The sequence below is a fragment of the Cherax quadricarinatus genome, chromosome 18 (assembly GCF_038502225.1).
Source record: "Cherax quadricarinatus isolate ZL_2023a chromosome 18, ASM3850222v1, whole genome shotgun sequence".
Lineage (NCBI taxonomy): Eukaryota > Metazoa > Arthropoda > Malacostraca > Decapoda > Parastacidae > Cherax > Cherax quadricarinatus.
Genome location: NC_091309.1, coordinates 32335452 through 32353457, shown reverse-complemented (window position 1 = coordinate 32353457; position 18006 = coordinate 32335452). Strand labels below are relative to the sequence as shown.

Genomic DNA, 18006 nt, shown 5'->3' with positions numbered 1-18006 from the left:
ACACAGCGACAGGTGACACATGAGTCACATATACTCACCATGATACAACGACAGGTGACACATGAGCCACACATACCATGACACAACGACAGGTGACACATGAGCCACACATACTCACCATGACACAACGACAGTTGACACATGAGCCACACATACCATGACACAACGACAGTTGACACATGAGCCACACATACCATGACACAGCGACAGGTGACACATGAGCCACACATACTCACCATGACACAACGACAGTTGACACATGAGCCACACATACTCACCATGACACAATGACAGGTGACAAATGAGCCACATATACCATGACACAACGACAGGTGACACATGAGCCACACATACCATGACACAACGACAGTTGACACATGAGCCACACATACTCACCATGACACAATGACAGGTGACAAATGAGCCACATATACCATGACACAACGACAGTTGACACATGAGCCACACATACTCACCATGACACAACGACAGTTGACACATGAGCCACACATACCATGACACAACGACAGTTGACACATGAGCCACACATACTTACCATGACACAACGACAGGTGACACATGAGCCACACACACTTACCATGACACAGCGACAGTTGACACATGAGCCACACATACCATGACACAGCGACAGGTGACACATGAGCCACACATACTTACCATGACACAGCGACAGGTGACACAGTAGTTGGAGTTAGCATTCTGGAGGCGTGGATGCCACACGTCACCCGCCTGGTACTCGTTGCCCGTCATCCGACATCCACATTCAACTGTGTACCATCACCGAAGAGGGTGGTGGGAAAAGAAACACATACACATCTTAGTAACAACATCCCCATTAAATGTGAGGAGCTAAACCCGTGTGGGTCATAGCAAAACATGCTGAAGGCTCAAGCCAGTGTCCAGCCTTCCTAAGTGACACTAATACAATAATATGCAGCTTTAAATACATTATTTTATAAAAAAAAATAACACGGGACGGGTGGGGTTTGAACATGGCGAGTGAGTCGTGAAACTCCAGACCATGGTTTCAAACCTCACCCGTTCCGTGATTTGGTTCCAATCGTATTATTACGATTTCGTGAGACATAATTGCATAATCATAATCAGGTATCATCGTTATGGAGATACTTCCCTACTGACTTGCAGTATTTTGTGAAGAATAATTTTCAAGTTTTTGTTTTCAGTGAAACACTGGAATAACGCCACACTCATCATGAGTTATGTGTCACGTAATGCTCTAGTTACTAATTAAGCAACATTGCTTGAGTAACTCTAGTTATGAGTTAGGTAACTCTCTAGTTATAAGTTAGGTTACACTAGTTATTAGTCAGCAAAACATTAACTAAGAACTATAGACCAATAGCTCTAACGTCCCACAACATTAAAATCTTTGAAAGAGTGCTGAGAAGCACTCTTGAATCCAAGTGCTAAGAAGCACTTGGATTCCCAAAATCTGCACAATCCAGGACAACATGGATTCAGAGCAGGTCGCTCCTGCCTCTCGCAACTAATGGATCACTATGATATGGTCTTGGATGCACTGGAATAAAAACAGAATGCAGACATAATATACACAGACTTTGCAAAAGCCTTTGACAAATGCGATCATGGCGTAATAGCGCACAAAATACGTGCTAAAGGAATAACTGGCAAAGTGGGGAGATGGATCTTCAACTTTTTAACTAATTGAACACAAAGAGTAGTGGTAAACAGAGTTAAATTGGAAACTGCCATAGTGAAAAGCACTGTTCCACAAGGCACAGTACTCGCCCCCATCCTGTTCCTCATCCTCATATCAGACATAGACAGAGATATAATCCACAGCAGTGTCATCCTTTGCAGACTATACTAGGATCAGCATGAGACTGCCTTCTATCGAGAACACGGTTAACCTCCAAGAAGATATAAACCAAGTTTTCCAATGGGCGACTACTCCATTGTGGAAAACTGGAGGAGATAATAATTTGAAATGAGTGTACTACAAACTCTTATCATACATTAGAGCGAGAAAATAATGTGAGGGACCTGGGAGTGGTAACGTCTGAGGATCTCACTTTCAAGGATCACAACAGTGCCAAGATCACAACTGCAAAGAAAATGTTAGGATGGATATTGAGAACGTTCAAAACAAGGGATGCCAAGCCACTGATGATCCTTTTCAAATCACTTGTTCTCTCTAGGCTGGAATACTGCTGTACATTAACATCTCCGTTCAAAGCAGGTGAAATTGCCGATCTAGAGAGTGTATAGAGAACCTTTACTGCACATATAAGTTCCATCAAACACCTTAGCTACTGGGAACGCTTGGAAGCACTTGACTTGTACTCGCTGGAACGCAGGCGAGAGATATATATCATAATGTACACTTGGAAAATCCTAGAAATAATGGTCCTGAATCTGCACGCGGAAAGCACTCCCTACGAGAGTAAAAGACTGGGCAGGCGGTGCAGAATACCCCCAGTGAAAAGTAAGGGCGTCATTGGTACACTGAGAGAAAACACCATAAGTGTCTGGGGTCCAAGGCTGTTCAACAGCCTCCCACTATGCATAAGGGGAATTACCAATAGGCCCCTGGCTGCCGTCAAGAGGGAGCTGGACAGATATTTCATGCTGGTGCCGGATCAACCGGGCTGTGGTCCGTACGTTGGACTACGTGCGGCCAACAGTAACAGCCTGATTGATCAGGCCCTGATCCACCGGGAGGCCTGATCGTGGACCGAGCCACGGGGGCGTTGATTCCCGGAATACCCTCCAGGTAGACTCCAGGTAGGTAGCACTCTAGTTATGAATCAGGTAATACTAGTAATTAGTTAAGTAACACTTTAGTCATTAGTTAAGTAACACTAGTTATTAGTTTGGTAACTCCACTAGTTATTAGTTAAGTAACACTAGTTATTAGGTAACACTCTAGTCATTAGTTACGTAACACTAGTTATTAGTTAGGTAACCCAAGTTATTAGTTAACTCCACTAGACATTAGTTAAGTAACACTAGTTATTAGGTAACACTCTAATCATTAGTTACGTAACACTAGTTGCTAGTTAGGTAATACTCAAGTTATTAGTTAGGTAACTCCACTAGTTATTAGTTCAGTAACACTCTAGTTATCAGAGATCAAGATTCATCACACCAGCATCTTTCCTTCTTGCACAAAAATGCTCCTTACGTTACATGCACAGTCGTCGTACTGACGCTAAGCAAAGTTAGGTTAGGTAAGATTGGTCAGGAAACATGATAAACGTCTCCTGACGCGGGTCTTAGTCATAGGATGACCCGTCACTGGAACTTTTGGTCATCTGGCCGAGGCATACCGTTGGCTTACCAGTCCATCCCTGTAAAAAATATTATTAGTCATATTAATGTGGGACAGCACTGAGTTGCAGAGCAAGACATCATTCTGACATCATTCTGACATCATTCTGACATCATTCGGTTCCAGGTGGAGCTTTGTCTTAACGTTTCGATTCCAGGTGGAGCTTTGTCTTAACGTTTTGGCTCCAGGTGGAGCTTTGTCTTAACGTTTTGACTGTACCCAGTACTCTGTATCAACGTTTCATTCATCATAGAGCTTTACATGCTGCAAGTGATGATGTGACTGCAGGTGCTGGTGTGACGCAGGTCACTGCAGGTGCTGGTGTGACGCAGGTCACTGCAGGTGCTGGTGTGACGCAGGTCACTGCAGGTGCTAGTGTGACGCAGGTCACTGCAGGTGCTAGTGTGACGCAGACCACTGTAGGTGCTGGTGTGACGCAGGTCACTGCAGGTGCTGGTGTGACGCAGGTCACTGCAGGTGCTAGTGTGACGCAGACCACTGTAGGTGCTGGTGTGACGCAGGTCACTGCAGGTGCTGGTGTGACGCAGGTCACTGCAGGTGCTGGTGTGACGCAGGTCACTGCAGGTGCTGGTGTGACGCAGGTCACTGCAGGTGCTGGTGTGACGCAGGTCACTGCAGGTGCTACTGGTGTGATCCCTGAGCTGCTGGTTAACCTAGATGCTATCAAGATTACTCGTTCTATAAATACAGCGAAGGAGCATTATGCTTGTGTGACTTCTTAACCCATGCAAGCAAGTTTAATTATCACACTTGTTGATGTTAGGAATAATTGTTGCAGTACCATGATTATAACAAGTTACTGTACCATGGTTGTAACAAGTTACAGTACCATGGCTGTAACAAGTTACAGTACCATGGCTGTAACAGTTATAATACCATGGTTGTAACAGTTACAATACCATGGATGTAACAGTTATAATACCATGGTTGCAACAGTTATAATACCATGGTTGTAACAGTTACAATACCATGGTTGTAACAGTTATAATACCATGGTTGTAACAGTTATAATACCATGGTTGTTACAGTTATAATACCATAGTTGTAACAGTTATAATACCATGGTTGTAACAGTTATAATACCATGGTTGTAACAGTTATAATACCATGGTTGTAACAGTTATAATACCATGGTTGTAACAGTTACAGTACCATGGTTGTAACAGTTACAGTACCATGGTTGTAACAGTTACAGTACCATGGTTGTAACAAGTTGTAACATCATTACACTTGCTTGATAACATCAGTACACTTGCTTTACCACTTGCTTGATAACATCAGTACACTTGCTTTACCACTTGCATGGTAACATCAGTACACTTGCTTTACCACTTGCTTGATAACATCAGTACACTTGCTTTACCACTTGCTTGGTAACAACAGTACACTTGCTTTACCACTTGCTTGATAACATCAGTACACTTACCTTTACCACTTGCTTGATAACATCAGTACACTTGCTTTACCACTTGCTTGATAACATCGGTACACTTGCTTGATAACATCAGTACACTTGCTTTACCACTTGCTTGATAACATCAGTACACTTGCTTTACCACTTGCTTGATAACATCAGTACACTTGCTTGATAACATCGGTACACTTGCTTGATAACATCAGTACACTTGCTTTACCACTTGCTTGATAACATCAGTACACTTGCTTTACCACTTGCTTGATAACATCAGTACACTTGCTTTACCACTTGCTTGATAACATCAGTACACTTGCTTTCCCACTTGCTTGATAACATCAGTACACTTGCTTGATAACATCAGTACACTTGCTTTACCACTTGCTTGATAACATCAGTACACTTGCTTTACCACTTGCTTGATAACATCAGTACACTTGCTTGATAACATCAGTACACTTGCCTTACCACTTGCTTGGTAACATCAGTACACTTTCTTTACCACTTGCTTGATAACATCAGTACACTTGCTTTACCACTTGCTTGATAACATCAGTACACTTGCTTTACCGCTTGTTTGATGACATCGGTACCCTTGCTTTACCAAGTGCTTGATAACATCAGTACACTTGCTTTACCACTTGCTTGATAACATCAGTACACTTGCTTTACCACTTGCTTGATAACATCAGTACACTTGCTTTACCACTTGCTTGATAACATCGGTACACTTGCTTGATAATGTCAGTACACTTGCTTTACCACTTGCTTGATAACATCAGTACACTTGCTTTACCGCTTGTTTGATGACATCGGTACCCTTGCTTTACCAAGTGCTTGATAACATCAGTACACTTGCTTTACCACTTGCTTGATAACATCAGTACACTTGCTTTACCACTTGCTTGATAACATCAGTACACTTGCTTTACCACTTGCTTGATAACATCGGTACACTTGCTTAATAATGTCAGTACACTTGCTTTACCACTTGCTTGATAACATCAGTACACTTGCTTTACCACTTGCTTGATAATATCAGTACACTTGCTTGATAACATCAGTACACTTGCTTTACCACTTGCTTGATAACATCAGTACACTTGCTTGATAATATCAGTACACTTGCTTTACCACTTGCTTGATAACATCAGTACACTTGCTTGATAACATCAGTACACTTGCTTTACCACTTGCTTGATAACATCAGTACACTTGCTTGATAACATCAGTACACTTGCTTTACCACTTGCTTGATAACATCAGTACACTTGCTTGATAACATCAGTACACTTGCTTTACCACTTGCTTGATAATATCAGTACTCTTTCTTGATAACATTAGTACACTTGCTTTACCACTTGCTTGATAACATCAGTACACTTGCTTTACCACTTGCTTGATAACATCAGTACACTTGCTTTACCACTTGCTTGATAATATCAGTACTCTTTCTTGATAACATTAGTACACTTGCTTTACCACTTGCTTGATAACATCATTACACTTGCTTTACCACTTGCTTGATAACATTAGTACACTTGCTTGATAACATCAGTACACTTGTTTTACCACTTGAATGAATTAGGCGACCTGTTTTGGTGTCATCAGCAAACTTGCATATGTCGCTATTTATTCCCTCATTAACGTAGTTTATATAAATTGTTAACAACAAAGGGCCCAACACTGACCCCTGTGGTACACCACTCGTGACGCGCCTCCACTCTCATTTCTTCCCATTGATGCAAACACTCTGCTGCCTATCTGTCAGCCACGCCTCTGCCCAGGAAAAAAATTCTCCTATTCCGTGTGGAACTCTTATCAAAAATTTTACTGAAGTCCATATACGCAATATCATATTCATTACCATGATCTCCCTCCTCAGATACCTTGGTGAAAAAAGTTAGTAAATTCGTAAGGAAGGAACACCCTTTTGTTAAACCGTGCTGAGATTCATTAATCAATTTATGTCTTTCAATATGGCTACGAATTGCCTCAGCAATTATTGATTCCATAAATTTTCCCACTATGGAGGTAAGGTTTATTGGTCTATAGTTCGAAACTAAGGACCATTTTGTTTTGATATGTTGAAAAGACTAGCCAAAGGTTAGCTAAGGTCCTCTTTACATTCCTTTAAAACCCTTGCAAACAGGTCATCAGGACCTTGGGATTTATTCGATTTTAATTTCTCTATTTGTCTGAAGACCATGGCATTAGTTACTCTAATTGTGCATAGTTTATTATCGTCTTGAAGAATTGAGACACTTATGCAACACATGGGAATCTTTATTGAAGAAACGTTTCGCCACACAGTGGCTTCATCAGTCCAATACAAAGTAGAAATGGGTAAGGAGAGTAGAAGTATGAGGTAATCAGTCCCTCAACCTGGATTCGATGTGTTCAGTCCATCACTCTTGTAGAAAGTGCAGCATAGGGCCAGAGAGGTGGCTTATATACTGCGGTGAGAAGAGTTGAAGCAGGAGGAGGCGGGATCTTAGTGGGACCTGCCACTAATGTAAGTAGGTCATCGTCCAAAGGTTTGGGCAAGCGTTGAAGTCTTTGTACCAAGATTCCATGATGTTGCAGTGTCTGACAGATGTGATGAATTGGATTTGTATTGGACTGATGAAGCCACTGTGTGGCGAAACGTTTCTTCAATAAAGATTCCCATGTGTTGCATAAGTGTCTCAATTCTTCAACTTGTCGGTTTTCAAAACCATTCATCACATCTGTCAGACACTGCAACATCATGGAATCTTGGTACAAAGACTTCAACGCTTGCCCAAACCTTTGGACGATGACCTACTTACATTAGTGGCAGGTCCCACTAAGATCCCGCCTCCTCCTGCTTCAACTCTTCTCACCGCAGTATATAAGCCACCTCTCTGGCCCTATGCTGCACTTTTTACAAGAGTGATGGACTGAACACATCGAATCCAGGTTGAGGGACTGATTACCTCATACTTCTACTCTCCTTACCCATTTCTACTTTGTATTGGACTGATGAAGCCACTGTGTTGCGAAACGTTTCTTCAATAAAGATTCCCATGTGTTGCATAAGTGTCTCAATTCTTCAACTTGTCGGTTTTCAAAACCATTCATCACATCTGTCAGACACTGCAACATCATGGAATCTTGGTACAAAGACTTCAACGCTTGCCCAAACCTTTGGACGATGACCTACTTACATTAGTGGCAGGTCCCACTAAGATCCCGCCTCCTCCTGCTTCAACTCTTCTCACCGCAGTATATAAGCCACCTCTCTGGCCCTATGCTGCACTTTTTACAAGAGTGATGGACTGAACACATCGAATCCAGGTTGAGGGACTGATTACCTCATACTTCTACTCTCCTTACCCATTTCTACTTTGTATTGGACTGATGAAGCCACTGTGTTGCGAAACGTTTCTTCAATAAAGATTCCCATGTGTTGCATAAGTGTCTCAATTCTTCAACTTGTCGGTTTTCAAAACCATTCATCACATCTGTCAGACACTGCAACATCATGGAATCTTGGTACAAAGACTTCAACGCTTGCCCAAACCTTTGGACGATGACCTACTTACATTAGTGGCAGGTCCCACTAAGATCCCGCCTCCTCCTGCTTCAACTCTTCTCACCGCAGTATATAAGCCACCTCTCTGGCCCTATGCTGCACTTTCTACAAGAGTGATGGACTGAACACATCGAATCCAGGTTGAGGGACTGATTACCTCATACTTCTACTCTCCTTACCCATTTCTACTTTGTATTGGACTGATGAAGCCACTGTGTGGCGAAACGTTTCTTCAATAAAGATTCCCATGTGTTGCATAAGTGTCTCAATTCTTCAACTTGTCGGTTTTCAAAACCATTCATCACATCTGTCAGACACTGCAACATCATGGAATCTTGGTACAAAGACTTCAACGCTTGCCCAAACCTTTGGACGATGACCTACTTACATTAGTGGCAGGTCCCACTAAGATCCCGCCTCCTCCTGCTTCAACTCTTCTCACCGCAGTATATAAGCCACCTCTCTGGCCCTATGCTGCACTTTTTACAAGAGTGATGGACTGAACACATCGAATCCAGGTTGAGGGACTGATTACCTCATACTTCTACTCTCCTTACCCATTTCTACTTTGTATTGGACTGATGAAGCCACTGTGTTGCGAAACGTTTCTTCAATAAAGATTCCCATGTGTTGCATAAGTGTCTCAATTCTTCAACTTGTCGGTTTTCAAAACCATTCATCACATCTGTCAGACACTGCAACATCATGGAATCTTGGTACAAAGACTTCAACGCTTGCCCAAACCTTTGGACGATGACCTACTTACATTAGTGGCAGGTCCCACTAAGATCCCGCCTCCTCCTGCTTCAACTCTTCTCACCGCAGTATATAAGCCACCTCTCTGGCCCTATGCTGCACTTTCTACAAGAGTGATGGACTGAACACATCGAATCCAGGTTGAGGGACTGATTACCTCATACTTCTACTCTCCTTACCCATTTCTACTTTGTATTGGACTGATGAAGCCACTGTGTGGCGAAACGTTTCTTCAATAAAGATTCCCATGTGTTGCATAAGTGTCTCAATTCTTCAACTTGTCGGTTTTCAAAACCATTCATCACATCTGTCAGACACTGCAACATCATGGAATCTTGGTACAAAGACTTCAACGCTTGCCCAAACCTTTGGACGATGACCTACTTACATTAGTGGCAGGTCCCACTAAGATCCCGCCTCCTCCTGCTTCAACTCTTCTCACCGCAGTATATAAGCCACCTCTCTGGCCCTATGCTGCACTTTCTACAAGAGTGATGGACTGAACACATCGAATCCAGGTTGAGGGACTGATTACCTCATACTTCTACTCTCCTTACCCATTTCTACTTTGTATTGGACTGATGAAGCCACTGTGTGGCGAAACGTTTCTTCAATAAAGATTCCCATGTGTTGCATAAGTGTCTCAATTCTTCAACTTGTCGGTTTTCAAAACCATTCATCACATTATTATCGTCTTATTCTGCATAATTTATAATTTCTGTAATTTTGCTAGTGTCTTCCTGCATATAAACTGAGAGGAAATAAGAGTTAAAAATTTCACATATTTCCTTATTGCTCTCAGTGATAAGGGTTAGTCTTCGAATCCCTTGCCACTTTAGCCTCATAATCTCTCTTTAATTGAATATTAATTTTTTAACTTCCCTCTCCTCTTTTGATACGCCTATATATGTTTCTCTTTCAACCAGTGGCTTGTTTTAATCTATTCTTTATTCATTAGGGATCATTTTTGGTTGATCTAATTTCCCTACTCGGAACATTAGTTATCTGGGCAGCTAGAACTATGCTCTGAAAAACTTCATATTGGCAGCCAAGACCACCTACATGACCCATAGTCAGGTCGTTCCCATTTAGCCACCCACGTAATTTCTCAGTCCCATGAAATCTGCCAAGCGGAAGTCTAGAACAGAGACTTGATTGAAGTTATTTGGGTAATTCCATGATATATTGAAACTAAGTGATTTGTGATCACTTTCTCCACGCTCATCATTAACTTCAAGATTATTAATTAGTGATTCCTTGTTGGCAAAAACCAAGTCTAGCAGATTGTTTCCTCTAGTTGGTTCTGTCATAAACTGTTTTAAAAAGCAATCTTGAATCATATCAAGAAAGTCACTAGACTCAAGATTTCCTGTTGTACTGTTCCAATCAATTTGTCTAAAGTTAAAATCTCCCATTAACACGATATTTTCATATCTAGACTCCTTATGAGTTTCATCCCATAGCAGCTTACTGTACTCCCTATCAAGATTTGGGGGCCTATAAATCACACCCAAAATTAATTTGTCATGACCCTCGAGAAACTGTAGCCAAACAGATTCTGTGTCCGATGTTTCTAAACTTATATCTTGTCTAAGACAACATTTTAAATTATTTCTGACATACATCACCACTCCACCACCCTTCCTGCTGACCCTATTAGTGTGGAATATTTTATAGCCGTGTATGTTGCATTCAGAAGGCATTTCTCTATCTTTCAGGTTGAACCAGGTCTCCGTTATAGCAATAATATCTATATTATCTGCATGTGCAGTTATTCTTAGCTCATCTGTCATGTTTCTTAGACTCCTACTATTAGTATAGTAAACCTTAAGGGACCTAGTCACTCTCTTCCCTCTACTGCAGCTTGACTGTTTCCCACACAATCCTAAACCTCAATAATCTATCACTTTTAAAGTCCTAGACAAGTCAGCAATGGCCCCCTCAATCAAGTTGGCTAATGTAACCACTCCGGCCCCTTAGCGATATACCACATCCCTTGCATACATGCCACGTCTGCCATAAAATTTGTCCCTGCTATCAGTGAATGCAATTGCAAATTCCTTGCAGTACCTGTCTAGCCAGTAATTTACACCAATTGCCCTAGACATCCATTCATTGCCCACTCCACTTCTAGGCAAGATGCTACATATGATTGGGACACCTCCCTTAGACCTAATTACATCTATGGCTGACTTGTACTTATCCAGCAGCTATTGTCTCCTGCCCTTCCCAATATCATTTCCACCAGCAGTAGGACTTGTTCCCATTAAATGACATAATATTATTCAACCTGTTGACTATATCATCAACACCAGCTCCTGGGAAGCACACTTTCTGTCTAACATTCCTATCTTTGTTACAGAAAGCACAGTCTATATATCTTACCTGTGAGTAACCTACAACCAGAATATTCTTACCTTGATTAGCAGGGGAGTTAGTGGTACCTTTAACCTCGCTAACCACTTTAGTACACTCATCCTGGAGAACAGAGAATCGATTTCCTACCTTCAGATCTTCTCTATTAACTTCCTTATCTTGATACTTCTACCTTTAGTAGAGACCACATTCCACTTGAAGCGGTCGCCACTCTTCAACTCACTGTCGGTAACCTTTTCCTCCACACCGACTCCACCCTTCGCACACTCACTCCCAAATCCATCTAGGCGATTTTTCAGCCTCCTATTTTCCTCTTGGAGAAGTAGAACCTCCTCCTTCAACAATTTAACCTGAGATTCCAAAACACTACAGCAAGCCATGGTGCTCTATAACGCTCCACATTAATCCCCCAGACAGCTAGGACAGGATGACATTTCGTAACCACTGACCTCAGCTTAACCACTTGTTTGGTAAGATCAGTACACCAGTTTAACCACTTGTTTGGTGGTAAGTTCAGTACACTTGCTTAACCACTTGTTTGGTAAGGTCAGTAAACTCGCAATACATCTTGCAATACCAGCAAGGTGATGAATAAGACACATGTTGCACATTTCATACAGTTTTGCAAATGTGCCTTAATCATTAGCAAAGTGGGTGTTTGAACGATCAGTAAAGTGGGTGTTTGAACCATCAGCAAAGTGGGTGTTTGAACCATCAGTAAAGTGGGTGTTTGAACCATCAGTAAAGTGGGTGTTTGAATCATCAGTAAAGTGGGTGTTTGAACCATCAGTAAAGTGGGTGTTTGAACCATCAGTAAAGTGGGTGTTTGAATCATCAGTAAAGTGGGTGTTTGAACGATCAGTAAAGTGGGTGTTTGAACGATCAGTAAAGTGGGTGTTTGAACCATCAGTAGAGTGGGTGTTTGAATCATCAGTAAAGTGGGTGTTTGAACCATCAGTAAAGTGGGTGTTTGAACCATCAGTAAAGTGGGTGTTTGAACGATCAGTAAAGTGGGTGTTTGAACCATCAGTAAAGTGGGTGTTTGAACCATCAGTAAAGTGGGTGTTTGAACCATCAGTAAAGTGGGTGTTTGAACGATCAGTAAAGTGGGTGTTTGAACCATCAGTAAAGTGGGTGTTTGAACGATCAGTAAAGTGGGTGTTTGAACGATCAGTAAAGTGGGTGTTTGAACCATCAGTAAAGTGGGTGTTTGAACCATCAGTAAAGTGGGTGTTTGAACCATCAGTAAAGTGGGTGTTTGAACCATCAGTAAAGTGGGTGTTTGAACCATCAGTAAAGTGGGTGTTTGAATCGTACACTTCCATCATCACCTTCATTATTATGGAAAAACTAACATGAGCTAAATTCACATCAAATATGCATGCTTGAAAGAGCTCTGCATGACATTACCGAGGGAAGGCTATGGGGAGGGGGGAGATAAATGCTCATAGAAATGCTAATAGTCTCGCCCACTTGTGTTTTGCTGCAGTAAGACAGAGGCTTCAATAAGCACTGATAACACTCCTCTTATAAAACTCATCTATATTCAGTCAGCTCTTTTATAAACGTGTTCTGTATAGTCACGTCTTATGAACTTCCTCAAAACAACAACAACAACAAAAAAGTGGATTTCGGTGTTTTAGTGATGGGAAGAAAGTATGATCCCAGTATTGCATAACCAGAGTCACTTGTACCTAACAACAGCACACCATCACTGGTGTAAATACTGAAATTAACATCGTCACTATACCATCATAGGTGTTAGTGATCCAGTACCACTTACACCACCACTGACCCAGTACGAGCTACACCACCACTGACACAGTACCATCCACACCACCACTAACACAGCACCAGCCACACCACCACTGAAACAATACCAGCCACACCACCCTTGTCATAGTACCAGCCACACCACCACTGATACAGTACCACCCACACACCACCACTGACACAGTACCACCCACACACCACCACTGACCCAGCACCACCCACACACCACCACCCACACACCACCACTGACACAGTACCACCCACACATCACCACTGACCCAGCACCACCCACACACTACCACTGACCCAGCACCACCCACACACCACCACTGACCAAGCACCACCCACACACCACCACTGACCCAGCACCACCCACACACCACCACTGACCCAGCACCACCCACACACCACCACTGACCCAGCACCACCCACACACCACCACTGACCAAGCACCACCCACACACCACCACTGACCCAGCACCACCCACACACCACCACTGACCCAGCACCACCCACACACCACCACTGACCCAGCACCACCCACACACCACCACTGACCAAGCACCACCCACACACCACCACTGACCCAGCACCACCCACACACCACCACTGACCCAGCACCACCCACACACCACCACTGACCCAGCACCACCCACACACCACCACTGACCAAGCACCACCCACACACCACCACTGACCCAGCACCACCCACACACCACCACTGACCCAGCACCACCCACACACCACCACTGACCCAGCACCACCCACACACCACCACTGACCCAGCACCACCCACACACCACCACTGACCCAGCACCACCCACACACCACCACTGACCCAGCACCACCCACACACCACCACTGACCCAGCACCACCCACACACCACCACTGACCCAGCACCACCCACACACCACCACTGACCCAGCACCACCCACACACCACCACTGACCAAGCACCACCCACACACCACCACTGACCCAGCACCACCCACACACCACCACTGACCCAGCACCACCCACACACCACCACTGACCCAGCACCACCCACACACCACCACTGACCCAGCACCACCCACACACCACCACTGACAGTACTACGCCCATTCCTTCATCCTCTTCCCTACTCCCTCTTCCTATTCCTCGTGTCCTCATCCTCATCACTTCTTCATCCTCTTCCTCACCCTCTCCTTGTCTTTACTACTCTTCGACTCATACATACTCACGTTGTTGCATCATTTCCTCATCTTTTGTGAGGGTTGTGTGTACATTTGGTGGTGGGGCCAGCCAATGATTTATCTACATTAACTTGTGGCCACGAGCAACACAAGACAAGCATGAGATTTATGAGCTCACTCTCTTGTTGTCCTCTTATGCCAGAGATGTTATTGTGCTCTCCTTGGCTCTCTCTCTCTCTCTCTCTCTCTCTCTCTCTCTCTCTCTCTCTCTCTCTCAGTGAGGGATGTTATTATGCTCTCCCAGTTCCTCTCTCTTCCTCAACCTTCTTTCCCGTCTACACTGTCCTCTCTCTTCCACACACTCCTCGTTCTTTCATAATCTTCCCTCCCTTTCAGACTCTTCTTTTTCACACTCTCCTCTTCCACTTGTTCTTATGTATAGGAGCCATTAATGTGAAATTTAACTGCTCAGAATATCTTTACACCGCTGAGCATAAGCACGCGTACACACATATAAAATACACAGACACACACTGAGAGAGAGAGAGAGAGAGAAAGAGAGAGAGAGAGAGAGAGAGAGAGAGAGAGAGAGAGAGAGAGAGAGAGAGCCACTGCAGTTGCATGTTAATAAGTATAAACGCTATACTGAGCGAGCCATTGAAACATCTTGAAGAAAATCCTTAATGGTTGATAGGGTAGCAGATGAGAGTAAGATAGCAACTGTGACAGCAATACTGAGGCGACAAGCAGAGGCAGGAACAGCAGAACTACCGACTAGTGTTCGTGACGAATGGAAAGTCGTGTGCTGAAAATCTTGTGAATATGTTTGATAGATGAAGAGAAGCCAGACAGGAGAGAGACGGATGAGTGGAGTGCAAAATTCTAAACTTTAAGAAGGTTTTCGATTCAGTGCCATTTAGCGATTCATGCTGGAGTAACACGATGTGTTAGTATAGATAAAGGATTACGCGAAGAATGGAAAACAGATTAACTATTAAACCTGAAGGTCCCAGCATACAAACCTTATGGAGTTCCACAGGGATCTGTGTTGATCTCTGTAGAGTTCCACAGGGATCTGTATTGATCTCTGGAGTTCCACAGGGATCTGTGTTGATCTCTGTAGAGTTCCACAGGGATCTGTGTTGATCTCTGTAGAGTTCCATAGGGATTTGTGTTGATCTCTGTGGCGTTCCATAGGGATTTGTGTTGATCTCTGTGGAGTTTCACAAGGATTTGTGTTGATCTCCCTGGAGTTCTACAGGGATCTGTGTTGGGAGCTATATTTTTCGTGGTGTTTATTAATGACCCAGTTACAAGAATTAACGATAATGGATCTTTGTTTGAAAATTATAAGAAGAAAACAAATTAAATATAATGAGAGAGAGAAGTACAGGAACACTGGGACGGATTTCAAGAACTTTCGAATGTATAGTTACTGAATTTTTAACTTTAGTAAAAGACAAGTTAATAGTTTCTTCAATAAAGTTTCCCATATGTTTCATAAGTGTCTCAATCTCCAACTTGTCGGTTTTAAATCATTTATCACATCTGTTAGACACTGCAGCATCATGGGAACTTGATACAAAAAAATCATCAACCTTGTCCAACCTTTGGACGAAAACCTACTTCAACTAGTGGACAGTTCCACTATGACCCCGCCTCCTCCTGCTTCGCCTCACCTGACTACAGTATATAAGCCACTTCTACGGCTCTATGCTGTACTTTCTACACGATTGATGGACTGAACACATCGACTCCAGGCTGAGGGACTGATTACCTCAAACCCCTCCCCTTACTCCCTTCTGACTTGTATTAGACTGATGAAGCCACTGTGTGGCGAAACGTTTCCTCAGTAAAGATTCCCATATGTTGCATAAGTGTCTCAATCTTCACAAGTTAATAGAGTGAAGGATGGAGGAGAACTAAGAGCGGAGACAAAATACCATCATGAAGGGAAGGGCAAAGAAACTTACAGAACAAGTTAAAAAAAAAAAGGATCTTGTAATAACCATTATCCAGAGACTTTCAACCCAAGCAGTCATAAATAACATTCCAGCATCACAAATGGAACTCGCAACTAAAACAGTAACATTTAGGAACCTAGATGAAGGTTTGTCCACTTAACTCTTTACCTCGTGTAAATTATCCATTCTTCCCTATGTGGTGCCAGTAGAGAACCTCACCAACCTAAACAAAGCGTGGCACTTAAGTACATAGGAGTACATCAAGTCTGAGGCGTTCCCAGTAGTTCAGATGTTTTGTTGGCTCTCTGCAGGCTGTGAATGGAGCAAAGTCTTAAGTAGATAGAAAAAGTAATCTGATAGTCATTATTGGCATTGTTTCTCTTATTTTGAAAGTTCTCATTATCCACCCTCTCATTTTTCTGACCTTCGTGGCATAACCAAGTGGATATAAAAGTTAGCAGGTGAAGTACCAGATGAGATGCCTACTGCAGGTCCTTTGTCTAAGCACAGAATTTGCGGATGAGGTAAAGCAATCTAGTATGATAGATATTTGATAGCAGTGGAATAAGCACACTTTTTTGTGGTTCACTACGACCGAGTAAGTGGCTGACAGATTCTCCTCTAGTGACAAATGCTCTAAGAATAGGTACCTGTAGTTACCAGTTTTGCCACCAGTCTACAGCGCCATACCCGGTCGATGGAAGAGCGATCCTTATTGCTATACATCTCATCTTGTGGTCATCCAGTGACTGGTGCCACATTGTGAAGAGTTTCAACACGTTACCTGTAGAGCAATCTTTTTTTTGTAGCCATATTGACAGACACATGGCAAATTGCGTTAAAAATTATGCTAATAGTTTTAAGACTATTGTCTAAAGATTTTTAGTGATTGACTGCAGTGATACTAATCTGTAATTGTTGGTTATCATGTTTTGGATTGATATTAAATCTGCCTTTATCTACAAAGACAGGTCACCGACTCAGTGCTACGCAGAGCTAAGGCAGAAGCGGTGCTAACTGGTCACCACATCAACAAAACAACTTGAGCTCACTTTTGCTGCACCCACAGATTTTCTTTTATGCCCAGATATTTAATGAGGAAGTACACCTCTTCCTGTCTCACTGCCACCTCCAATAACTCCGACACAGTTCTTGCAGCTTTCCAGGAAGGTTCACTATGTGCGTATACAACTTGCATTTTATCTGCAAAATATTCTGCAAACCTGTTGGAAAAGAGTCCTGTTCGACTGATTTAGAGCTCAAATTATGTCATCGGATTGTGAGGGAAAAGTTCAATAGATAGGAGTAGCAAGGGAGTGTATAGCAACAATAGTTTCATTGCCGGCTACTTGTTAAGGTAGGGTAAGTCCAGCTCCCGCTATTCCCCCCCCCCGGAAGTGATAGTTTGATTGCCGCCTGCTTGTTAAGGTAGGGTCAGTCTAGCTCCCACTATCCCTTCCCCTCCCTCTTCCCCCCCTCCCCGAAAGGTGACGTGTGGGGCGCCGGTCAAACAGTAAATCACTCGACTCACAGCTCCCAACACTACTCTTGGAATGACAGAGAGGGTCACCAGCCAACCAACGAGAAGAATAGAAGGAGATGGACTAACGTCCTGAGACGTCCCATGTTTAACCTAT

At 43.1% G+C, this 18006-nt stretch overlaps 1 protein-coding gene across 1 annotated transcript in view; it reads right to left on the bottom strand.

The window, feature by feature from the left end:
• The window catches only part of LOC128689485 (chordin-like protein 2), a 468423-nt gene that overhangs the window by 299783 nt on the left and 150634 nt on the right, over nt 1–18006 (bottom strand). Inside the window, exon 2 of the mRNA XM_070086387.1 lies at nt 679–788. Coding sequence (XP_069942488.1) covers nt 679–788 — 110 coding nt within the window. The remainder of the gene's footprint in view (nt 1–678; nt 789–18006) is intronic.